This window comes from Schistocerca nitens, chromosome 9, assembly GCF_023898315.1.
Source record: "Schistocerca nitens isolate TAMUIC-IGC-003100 chromosome 9, iqSchNite1.1, whole genome shotgun sequence".
Classification (NCBI taxonomy): domain Eukaryota; kingdom Metazoa; phylum Arthropoda; class Insecta; order Orthoptera; family Acrididae; genus Schistocerca; species Schistocerca nitens.
In genome coordinates this window covers 329,321,271-329,334,332 of record NC_064622.1, presented here as the reverse complement: position 1 = coordinate 329,334,332, position 13,062 = coordinate 329,321,271, and the positions used below count along the sequence as shown (strand labels likewise).

Below are 13,062 nucleotides of genomic sequence, written 5' to 3'. Positions count from 1 at the left end.
GAGGAAACCAGTGAAGTTTGACAGACTGTTTGATCGTTTGTTCCTTGGAAATACTAAAGAATAGCTACTCTCGTACCTGGGAGTGTGCCGAGGCCTTCCTTTGAGTCGGTGTTACTGCTTCACGCTACGCATAGCGGCGCGCTTTTCAAAGCTAACTTTACTACGGCTCATAATAAAACTCATTTTCTTTAAACACGTGCGCCGAAATATAAACTATTGAGAAACAGGTCAAACAAAGCTGCACACTCACAAATATTTGAGGAAACCACTGAAGTTTGACAAATTGTTTGATCGTTTGCTGAGTCCCTTGGAAATACTAAAGAATCGCTACACTCGTACCTGGGAGTGTGCCGAGGCCTTCCTTTGAGTCGGTGTTACTGCTTCACGCTACGCGCTGCGGCGCGCTTTTCAAAGCTAACTTTACTACGGCTCATAATAAAACTCATTTTCTTTAAACACTTGTGCTGAAATATAAACTATTGCGAAACAGGTCAAACAAAGCTGCACACTCACAAGTATTTGAGGAAACCAGTGAAGTTTGACAGACTGTTTGATCGTTTGTTCCTTGGAAATACTAAAGAATCGCTACGCTCGTACCTGGGAGTGTCTCCCCTGGTGGAGGCGGCTGTGGACGGAGGCGGCGGCGGCACCAGGTCGGAGACGGGCACGAGGTCGGTGGTGTTGCCGGCCTGAGGCAGTGGGGCGGCGGACACCCGCAGGTCGAACGAGCCGTGGGCCACGGTGGAGGTGACCACCGCCAGGTTGCGCGACGAGCGGGCGCTCAGCGCTGCCCCCTGCACCGGCCACCCACACCACCTGCAACGCGATCACGCCCCCCAACTCAATCCTGCATCTGCAATATACGACAGTGGTCGTCAAACTTTTTTGCACAAGAGCCAGTGCTGATGTTGTGGGCCGTCACTTCTGGCCCTTTTACCGATCTTTAAATTAATCTGTAACCTACACAAATACACTACTGCCCATTAAAATTGCTATACCACGAAGATGACGTGCTACAGACGCGAAATTTAACCGACAGGAATAAGATGCTGTGATATGCTTTTCAGAGCATCCACACAAGGTTGGCGCCGGTGGCGACACCTAGAACGTGCTGACGTGAGGAAAGTTTCCAACTGATTCCTCATAGACAAACAGCAGTTGACCGGCGTTGCCTGGTGAAACGTTGCTGTGATGCCTCGTGTGAGGAGGAGAAATGCGTACCATCACGTTTCCGACTTTGATAAAGGTCGGATTGTAGCATATCGCGATTGCGAATTATCGTATCGCGACATTGCTGCTAGCGTTTGTCGAGATCCAATGACTGTTAGCAGAATATGGAATCGGTGGGTTCAGGAGGGTAATACGGAACGCCGTGCTGGATCCCAACGGCCTCGTATCACTAGCAGTCGAGATGACAGGCATCTTACCCGCGTGGCTGTAACGGATCGTGCAGCCTCGTCTCGTTCCCTGAGTCAACAGATGGGGACGTTCGCAAGACAACAATCATCTGCACGAACAGTTCGACGACGTTTGCAGCAGCATGGACTATGAGCTCGGCGATCATGGCTGCGGTTACCCTTGCCGCTGCATCACAGACAGGAGCGCCTGCGATGGTGTATTCAACGACGAACCTGCGTACACGAATAGCAAAACGTCATTTTTTCGGATGAATCCAGTTTCTGTTTACAGCATCATGATGGTCGCATCCGTATTTGGCGACATCGCGGTGAACGCACACTGGAAGCGTGTATTCGTCATCGCCATACTGGCGTATCACCCGGCGTGATGGTATGGGGTGACCGTGGTTACACGTCTCGGTCGCCTATTGTTCGCATTGATGGCACTTTGAATAGTGGACGTTACATTTCAGATGTGTTACGACCCGTGGCTCTACCCTTCATTCGATCCCTGCGAAACCCTACATTTCAGCAGGATAATGCACGACCGCATGTTGTAGGTCCTGTACGGGCCTTCCTGGATACAGAAAATGTTCTACTGCTAACCTGGCCAGCACATTCTCCAGATCTCCAACAATTCAAAACGTCTGGTCAATGGTGGCCGAGCAACTGGCTCGTCACAATACGCCAGTCACTACTCTTGATGAACTGTGGTATCGTGTTGAAGCTGCATGGGCAGCTGTACCTGTACACGCCATCCAAGCTCTGTTTGACTCAATGCCCATGCGTATCAAGGCCTTTATTACGGCCAGAGGTGATTGTTCTGGGTACTGATTTCTCAGTCTCTATGCACCCAAATTGCTTGAAAATGTAATCACATGTCAGTTCTAGTATAACAGATTTGTCGAATGAATATCCGTTTATCATCTTCCGTTTTTCTTGGTGTAGCAATTGTAATGGCCAGTAGTGTAGTCACTAGTCACTCTAACCCGACAGTAGTTGTACTACCCTAAGCACATATTGAAATATTAATGTCTCTGTTGGAATTTTTGTTTTTTACTGAGCATGAAAACTACACTTTTAAGAAGTTCCTAACTTTATTTGGCGTTTTTGTGTTTTACTGTTAGTTGGCACGTACGGCTAAGAACCGCAGAACGCACGAATACATGATGCGGACCGCAATTTGACGGCCAGTGGTATAGGACGAAAAATAAATGGTTAAATTTGCAGGCAGTTTGAGGACGTGTCGGATATCAAAATTAAGTAGATGTCCCTCAGTTCAAAATGTTTCGAGACTGAACTAATAAAAAAAATAGAGAAAAGTTATGATGGTAGTTCCAAAGGTTCATGTGTTCTATATACTCTCCCCTTTTGGATGTTGTTCAACACGCTCTTCATATGGGTTTGAATGTCGGTTATGTTGCAAAAGTGTTCACCCTTCATGTGAAGTTTTTTACTTCGTCTTGTGGTAGATTTGTATTGATAACACCAAGTCTCGTCACCCACCATGGTCTTTTTCGGAAAAGCATTGTTCATATTTTGCACATGTCGTTCTTGTTTGGGAGCCAAGGTGCACGGGACAAAGTTTATACACATTTTTTTAAGCACTCAGTCGTTGCAGGAACATCTCTGCACATCGATGTCCAAGAATTGTGTTCGTAGGTTTTCCGGGCGAATATTCTGCTTCAAGGTCTCTAGTATGCAGTCGGACTGATTGATCGCTGTAGAACGAATTTTTGACGTCGCAACGTGCCATCATCGTCAGGTTACTCCTGCTGACTAGCATCCTGGACTAGTTGGAACGATATATATACCGGTCATTTCCCCCTCCACTCACCAGGTGTTTGGACCGCGCGATGTGCAGGACACGGTGATGGTTTAGCTCGCGCTCGGGAATCGAGTGGCGGCCCTCAGTTTCCGTTCCGCCTTCGCTGTGGGCGGTGTTCCATTCCCGCTGCGTTTGGTGAATTTTCAGTGCCGGAGCCCACGCTTGACTGAGTTGAAGTCCATTGTCCTTATAATTGCGTAGGCTTCCGCGACCAGAGTCAGTCGACATAAAAGTTTTCTGGGTACGGTACCGCGTCATAATGTACGAGGGCCGTTCAGAAAGTAACCTCCGGTTGATTTAAAAAAATACACCAAGTTAAATAAAAATATTTTAATATATACATCTTACAACTACATCTTTGCACTATTTTTCTACATAGTCTCCATAGCGATTGAGGCACTTATCGTATCTCTTCACAAGCTTTGAAATTCCTTCTGCATAAAAATCAGCCGCTTGTGCCTGGAGCTAGCCTGTGACCTCATCTTTGAGCTCTTCGTCGTCATCAAACCGCTGTGACCCGAGCCATTTCTTCAAATGCATGAAGAGGTGATAATCACTTGGCGCCAGGTCTGGGCTGTAAGATGGATGGTTGATAACGTCCCACTTGAAGGACTCAAGAAGGGCCGTTGTTCTGCGAGCAGAGTGAGGACGGGCGTTATCGTGCAAAAAAACGATACCGGAAGTCAGCATACCACGGCGTTTGTTCTGTATAGCCCGTCGTAACTTTTTTATTGTTTCACAGTACACGTCTTGATTAATGGTCGTACCACGTTCCATGAATTCAACCAACAACACCCCTTTGGCATCCCAAAACACCGTTGCCATCAGTTTTCTGGCAGAAAAATCTTGCGAGGCTTTTATTGGTTTGGTAGGCGAATTTGAATGTGCCCACATCTTTGATTGTTCTTTTGTCTCAGGGTTCACGTACTTAATCCAGGTTTCGTCACCGGTCACGATTCTGTTTAACAATGGTTCTCCTTCGTCCTCATAACGTGACAGAAAGTCTAATGCAGAGGCCATTCTTTGAGTTTTGTGGTGGTCGGTAAGAATTTTGGGCACCCATCGTGCACAGAACTTACGGTAACCCAATCTTGCTGTCACTATCTCGTACAAGAGAGTCTTAGAAATCTGTGGAAAACCAGTAGACAACTCCGACATTGAGAAACGTCGATTTTCACGAACTTTTGCATCAACTGTCTGAACGAGTTCGTCAGTCACCAATGATGGTCTACCACTCCTCTCTTCATCATGAACGTTTTCTCGTCCACTTTTAAATAAACGTACCCATTCACGGACAACTCCTTCACTCATAACTCTTGGTCTGTACACGGCACAAAGCTCACGATGAATAGCTGCTGCAGAATATCCTTTGGCTGTAAAAAACCTTATGACAGCACGCACTTCACATTTGGCGGGGTTTTCTATTGCAGCACACATTTCAAACTGCCACAAAAACTAAACTAGCGCAGGTACGACGTTCACTCGACCATGGCTTGATGCCGACTGACCTGTTGAGTGCGTGAACGCACAGATGGCGTCGCTACTCCCCCCACAACCCGCACTGTGGCCAATCGGAGGTTACTTTCTGAACCGCCCTCGTATAAAACTACTGCTGCTGGAGAAAAACCAACGTTTGGGCCACGGTTGCAGTGGCCTTCTTCTGGGTCCATTGTCCTTGTTGACGGGGTAGCCTGGTCTCGATAGCTTCCTTGTATACACAGACCCAACAGTGGGGCGGGTTGTGCAACGTTTTTCTACCTTCGCATTGCACTTTATGGTTGGTCTGAAGGCAACGTTCAGCTGTTTCTGATTTTGTGGACTGGTGGAGATCGATGTGTCGTTTGCTTCTCAACTGGACGTCTCTGTTGGTAGTGCTGGCGTACTCGTCCACCTGTTGGGAACTCAAAGGTTCCTCGCCCTCTAACAGAAGACCATAAAGAGTAACGGAGGATCGTCTATGCGTAATTGCTGACACATTACGGGGCTGATCGTGTCAATGTTTTGTCGAATATCGCCATACGCGATGAAACACAGATTCATCTCTTCGAACCGAAAACAAAACGGCAGTCTAAGGATTGGCGCCATTTCGCATCTCCTACAAAGAAAAAGTTCACAGCTGCGCCTTCAGCCGATAAAGCCCCGGCGACGGACTTCTGAAAGAGTTATTGTGTTTGATATTCTTCGTCATGGTGCAACGATCAACTATAAAGTGTACTGTGCTACCCTGAAGAAATGACTTCAGCATATTCGTCGCCACAAAAATGCAAACGCACCTTAAAGGAGCTCACAAAACTTCATTGGACTGTTCTACCTCATCCTTCCTATAGGCCGGATCTCGCGCCTTCCGATGTCCATTTATCTGGTCCAATGATGGATGCACTTCGCAGGAAGTAGTATGTGGATGATGTGGAGGTTATTGATGCTGCAAGACGTTCCACCAGTAGTATGGTACACTGTGGGCATACAAACCCTCCCAGTAAGGTGGTATAAGGCCATCAATTGAACGATTACGTTCACAGATAGAGTTTCATAGTCAAAAGAATAAGGACTAACATAGTGTGTTAGAAGCCAACCTGCTTGCAGAAAAAATCTGCATTACTTTTTGAAGGCCCCTTGTATTTCAAAAGCTTTCATTGTCCGTGGTCGGCTTGATCTTTGTCATCGTTCTTCGAATGAGTACGTCGTCTCTGAACTGATGTCTCTAGAGACGTACACTCTCTGATTAAAACCATCTGGACACTTATTAGGGATTTAAATAAGGACTGTAGCCATCTTTCGCATTTATGACGTCTTGAACTCTGATGGGGACATTTTCAGTAAGGTGTCTAAATGTCTGTGGAGAAAAGGTAGCCCATTGTCAAAAAAAAAAAAAGTAAATAAAAACTAAATGTGATTCTTGAGTTTCTCCCGGCGTATTTGGTAATCAAAATATCCACGGGTGTACTGCCGGTCTACAGTGTCCAACGGGCACAATATTTCGGCGATCATACATGTCGGTGTGATGGCTCTGTCCGCTGTGGTCGTCACAACTATACATTTGCTCGATTTACTCTTGATTAACCCAATCGCTGGTTCCCAAGCCTTGCTAAGGTTATAGCCACAGTCACGGTTTATGAGGTCGTCATTGGTGCGAATTTCGATGGCCTCTCTAACAACGCTGTCCCAGTATCTCGACGTGTGTACCAGAATCCTCGTGCGTACATACTCCATAGCGTATGACGACCTCATAAACCGTGACTGTGGCTATAATCTTAGCAAGGCTTGGGAACCAGCGATTGGGTTAATCAAGAGTAAATCGAGCAAATGTATAGTTGTGACGACCACAGCGGACAGAGCCATCACACCGACGTCATCTCAGACGCCGTCGCAATGTGTTCCACCGCGCGACCGTGGCGTGGGGCGCGGACGGCGGAGTGAGCGCGCCGCGGGCGGAGGGTATTTAAATCGGCCGCCGCCGCGACCGAACCCAGTTCCCCCTGAGCAGCCATAGTGTACGGATCTCCGTGCCGGCACGCAACAGGAGCTCAGTCCGTCAGTTCACCTGATGATGGCGACATGTATGATCGCCGAAATATTGTGCCCGTTGGACACTGTAGACCGGCAGTACACCCGTGGATATTTTGATTAAATACTAAATGGTTCAAATGTCTCTAAGCACTATGGGACTTAACATCTGAGGTCATCGATCCCCTAGACTTAGAACTACTTAAACCTAAGTAACCTAAGGACATCACACACATCCATGCCCGAGGCGGGATTCGAACCTGCGACCGTAGCAGCAGCGCGGTTCCGGACTGAAGCGCCTACAACCGCTCGGCCACAACGGCTGGCTAGCCCATTCTCCATGATCAGCCGAATTCATGTAAGGTAGGGATGTACGACGTTGAGTTCTGGAGTGAGATCAAAGTTCTAACTCAACGCAAAGGTTTTCCATGGGGTTCAGTTGTAGACTTTAAGTAGGCTAGCCCATTTTAGAAATTTCGTTGTCCACAGTTTTGTCATGCTAATAAAAGCAACCATCGTCTCCGAGGTCTTCCTGTAGTGTACGCAGCACATAATGCTGTAAAATATGTTTATATTCTTCAGCGTCCAGCGTTTTCTTAAGCGTAAAAAAGGACCACTCCGCAACCACAGAACAACTCCTGGTCGTTCAGAAAATACATCTGCATAATTAGATAATAACTGTACTATTTCCTTCTGTTGAATTGAATTTAAATTTTCGGACTGTGATACTTTGTTCACTAATATATCCATATTCGCCTTTGATTGATCACCTTGTACGTCAGGATAATAGAGATTCTGCCCTGGACAATAATTGTCTAATTGTAGTATCGATTGATTCCTACATTTTATATTTATGGCGTTACAATTAGGTACAGGTACCTCTTCAGATCTAAGCATGGAAAATTCTATTCTCCTACCAGCATTCATCAAACTTAATTTTCCCCTAGAAAGGTCTATTATTGCGTCCCTCTCTCTCAAAAAATCTACCCCCAAAATGCAGGCTACCTTTAAACCCTTTACTACCAGGAATGAGCTCGTTATGGCTTCTTCCCCTATATACATCTCTACCCGCACTTGGAGCTTAATTATTTGTCGCTGTGCACTTATGGCTCCAGTGACTCTACAATTATTCACGGGAAAAGTCAGCACACGCCTTTCCTTCCCCAGTACCTTGAATAAGTCCATACTCATAACACTAACAGTAGCACCTGTATCTATGACCACTTGCACATCAATATTGTTAATTTTAACTTCTATTATCACTTGTACATTGTCCTTGTGTTCCTTTATGCACGTGGATGGTTCGGTTATTAATTCATCTCCCATCTGTACCCCGTCATTATACCTAAGGATACAGATTGTTTTCGGTGTTTTGTTTTGTGTCGGGCTGCTCTCACTCCAAACCGTAGCCGACGATGGAGAGCGTATCTCGGCCGCATCTAGTTTGTTGAATTATTGCTAGTGGATGGGCGTGGCTGCTCTGTGTCATTGACCTCCACTATGTGCACGTTGTGTTGCGTCGGCCGCCACGGCTGCGCAATTGGCGCATTTTGTGGTGGCGGTCGGTTATTGTCATATCTATCACTGTTTTGCCGGTCCGGACTGGGCCTCTGGTTCTGTGGCCAAGTTCGGTTTGCATCATTATAAGTATTAGTGTTGTACGGCCCCCTGGCATTTTTCCATCTATGACTGCTTGGTGGGCCTGTTTCATACCGGTCATCGAACCTCCTTTTCCTATCATTATTCCCCGGTGGTCTATTTCCGTTCCGGTCTCTATCTCTATTTCCGTTTTGTGTATACCCTTGTCTCCTATTATTACCTCCGCCGTTTCTATTACTGGTTAGAGGCGTGTTATTGCTACCATTTCTATAACTATTTCCGTTACTTCTAATCTGTTCAGAGGCCGCCTTAATGTCCTCCTGAATCAGGTCAATTGCGTCCAGAATAGACAAGAAATGTTCCATATCATTTTCGGGCACGTGTATAAGCTTTTCCTTTACATGTATCGGCAAGTGTGATTTCAAAAGTCTGATCAAATCCCGAGATGAAATCTGTTCGTCCCAGTAACGGGTCTTATTAATGTACTTCTCAAAATATTTTCGCAAATTGCCTAATCGTGGAGAATACGGCTCTGGATTATATACTTCCTTCCGTAATCTCTCCTGAATACATGTTGACCAATATTTGGCCAAGAATGCCTTTTCGAATTGCTCATATGTATCGCAACTGTCAGCTGCTTCGGTTGCCCATAACGCAGCATCTCCCTGTATGTAAGACATAACAAACTGTATTTTCTGGGTATGACTCCAAACGCTAGGCAAAATGTTTCTAAATCCCTTGATAAACACTACAGGGTGAACAGATTTCTTCTCCGTTGTAAAGATCTGAAACTGTCGGTTCCTAATCAGACTTTCTTCAATCACTACTTTGGAATGACATTTATTTGTTCCGCTTACATCGGTTGCCTGTCCTGTCTTGCAGTCACAATTGTGTACTGCTGTATTTATATGCCTATCATTGTTGGACTTGGCTGGCGTGACATACGCCAGCGCATCGTCTTGCCGCAAACTTAGCTCCATTTCGGCAAGACGGCGGTCCACACTCCGCTGCCACAGCGGAATGTCCTTTTGCACTATCTTTTTAAGATCTTGCACATCCGCAGTAGAATCCATCTCTCTGGCCTCAATTGCGGCGTGCACTTTCTCATCTAATTCCTTTATGAAGTTACGTTCTACTTTGTGCACATGTTCGATCACTTTGTTCTCAATTACGTGGGTTGTGTTAAGTTCTAGTTGTTCGACCCTATTAGTCAGGACACTGACTTCCTCTACGATATTGGCATTAGCCATTTGAATACTATTTAGTCCTTCGCTTAATGCTTGCACCGTTTTGGGCATGGTTTCATATTTTTGTTTCAAGTTAACAATGTCACTTTGCATAACTTCTAAAGCTTGCATCAACTGCAAGTCCCTCTCATGCATGCGTCGGTCACGCTCTGCTTGTTTGGCATCACGTTCTTTATCACGCTCTGCTTGTTTACATGCAAATTCAGCTACCAATCTCTGGTCACGCTTTGCTTGTTCGGCATCACGTTCTTTATCACGCTCTGCTTGCATTTGTACAAATTCAGCTTGGAAAGTGATCATGCGCTCAAACATATCTTTTAATGATTGCACTTCTGACATCACACCACTCTCTGGTCCGTGCCCAGTGCTTGCGGATGGCTCACTATTTACGCTATCAACTGAATCACTGGGTGGCAGTGGCAACATTTCTTGCCCTTCTGCCCCCAGATTCTCACATTGTACTTCCTGAGCTACGTCACTAACATTACTTTGTGTCCCATTTTCTAACTCGGTATCACTATTAACTAACTGTTGCTCATTATCCATGTTGATATCTTTCTGACTACGCAATCTAACCATAGTAAACAAAAGAAATAAAATCTGAACTAAGTATCCTAACACTTCAGGTTTCACTCACATAAGCACACAAGAAATGGACATTACCCAATACATACGTACTATATACTACAATGACTAACTACTTAAATGTCCTGTTATTTTAAAACAAAGTACTAACAACAAGCACACCACTAATGATCCGAGGACACTGCACGGAGGCTACTTTACTACCTACAGGACAACTACACTGTAGCTTTACCTTTTGGTGATCTATCTTGGGTGCTGCTGCCCCCTGATATTGTGGAAGGTTATTAATTTTTCAAAATAATGAGCTCTCTGCTTCAGCTCCGGATACATAGTGTTCTCATGCAAAAAATCATACACAGGTATTACCACACAATATTGGTTAAGCAATACATACAGTACATGACAAAATTATTAAATGTCCTGCAACAAAGTTCGACTATATTAATTCCCTAGGTATCTCAAGGGTATTTCGTGGCCACTGCATATTCGGGCCCCACGCTGGGCGCCATTTTAATGATATGCCTTTGATATTTTAAGTGCATATCATTAAAATGGCGCCCAGCGTGGGGCTCGAATATGCAGTGGCCACGAAATACCCTTGAGATACCTAGGGAATTAATATAGTCGAACTTTGTTGCAGGACATTTAATAATTTTGTCATGTACTGTATGTATTGCTTAACCAATATTGTGTGGTAATACCTGTGTATGATTTTTTGCATGAGAACACTATGTATCCGGAGCTGAAGCAGAGAGCTCATTATTTTGAAAAATTAATAACCTTCCACAATATCAGGGGGCAGCAGCACCCAAGATAGATCACCAAAAGGTAAAGCTACAGTGTAGTTGTCCTGTAGGTAGTAAAGTAGCCTCCGTGCAGTGTCCTCGGATCATTAGTGGTGTGCTTGTTGTTAGTACTTTGTTTTAAAATAACAGGACATTTAAGTAGTTAGTCATTGTAGTATATAGTACGTATGTATTGGGTAATGTCCATTTCTTGTGTGCTTATGTGAGTGAAACCTGAAGTGTTAGGATACTTAGTTCAGATTTTATTTCTTTTGTTTACTATGGTTAGATTGCGTAGTCAGAAAGATATCAACATGGATAATGAGCAACAGTTAGTTAATAGTGATACCGAGTTAGAAAATGGGACACAAAGTAATGTTAGTGACGTAGCTCAGGAAGTACAATGTGAGAATCTGGGGGCAGAAGGGCAAGAAATGTTGCCACTGCCACCCAGTGATTCAGTTGATAGCGTAAATAGTGAGCCATCCGCAAGCACTGGGCACGGACCAGAGAGTGGTGTGATGTCAGAAGTGCAATCATTAAAAGATATGTTTGAGCGCATGATCACTTTCCAAGCTGAATTTGTACAAATGCAAGCAGAGCGTGATAAAGAACGTGATGCCGAACAAGCAAAGCGTGACCAGAGATTGGTAGCTGAATTTGCATGTAAACAAGCAGAGCGTGATAAAGAACGTGATGCCAAACAAGCAGAGCGTGACCGACGCATGCATGAGAGGGACTTGCAGTTGATGCAAGCTTTAGAAGTTATGCAAAGTGACATTGTTAACTTGAAACAAAAATATGAAACCATGCCCAAAACGGTGCAAGCATTAAGCGAAGGACTAAATAGTATTCAAATGGCTAATGCCAATATCGTAGAGGAAGTCAGTGTCCTGACTAATAGGGTCGAACAACTAGAACTTAACACAACCCACGTAATTGAGAACAAAGTGATCGAACATGTGCACAAAGTAGAACGTAACTTCATAAAGGAATTAGATGAGAAAGTGCACGCCGCAATTGAGGCCAGAGAGATGGATTCTACTGCGGATGTGCAAGATCTTAAAAAGATAGTGCAAAAGGACATTCCGCTGTGGCAGCGGAGTGTGGACCGCCGTCTTGCCGAAATGGAGCTAAGTTTGCGGCAAGACGATGCGCTGGCGTATGTCACGCCAGCCAAGTCCAACAATGATAGGCATATAAATACAGCAGTACACAATTGTGACTGCAAGACAGGACAGGCAACCGATGTAAGCGGAACAAATAAATGTCATTCCAAAGTAGTGATTGAAGAAAGTCTGATTAGGAACCGACAGTTTCAGATCTTTACAACGGAGAAGAAATCTGTTCACCCTGTAGTGTTTATCAAGGGATTTAGAAACATTTTGCCTAGCGTTTGGAGTCATACCCAGAAAATACAGTTTGTTATGTCTTACATACAGGGAGATGCTGCGTTATGGGCAACCGAAGCAGCTGACAGTTGCGATACATATGAGCAATTCGAAAAGGCATTCTTGGCCAAATATTGGTCAACATGTATTCAGGAGAGATTACGGAAGGAAGTATATAATCCAGAGCCGTATTCTCCACGATTAGGCAATTTGCGAAAATATTTTGAGAAGTACATTAATAAGACCCGTTACTGGGACGAACAGATTTCATCTCGGGATTTGATCAGACTTTTGAAATCACACTTGCCGATACATGTAAAGGAAAAGCTTATACACGTGCCCGAAAATGATATGGAACATTTCTTGTCTATTCTGGACGCAATTGACCTGATTCAGGAGGACATTAAGGCGGCCTCTGAACAGATTAGAAGTAACGGAAATAGTTATAGAAATGGTAGAAATAACACGCCTCTAACCAGTAATAGAAACGGCGGAGGTAATAATAGAAGACAAGGGTATACACAAAACGGAAATAGAGATAGAGACCGGAACGGAAATAGACCACCGGGGAATAATGATAGGAAAAGGAGGTTCGATGACCGGAATGAAACAGGCCCACCAAGCAGTCATAGATGGAAAAATGCCAGGGGGCCGTACAACACTAATACTTATAATGATGCAAACCGAACTTGGCCACAGAACCAGAGGCCCAGTCCGGACCGGCAA

The 13,062-nt window shown here is 44.8% G+C and overlaps 1 protein-coding gene across 1 annotated transcript in view; it reads right to left on the bottom strand.

Annotated features, from left to right (window-relative positions):
- LOC126203384 (clathrin coat assembly protein AP180-like) overlaps positions 1-13,062 on the bottom strand; it is a 186,611-nt gene that overhangs the window by 70,617 nt on the left and 102,932 nt on the right. Inside the window, exon 4 of the mRNA XM_049937682.1 lies at positions 598-816. Within this exon, the coding sequence (XP_049793639.1) occupies positions 598-816 (219 nt within the window). The remainder of the gene's footprint in view (positions 1-597; positions 817-13,062) is intronic.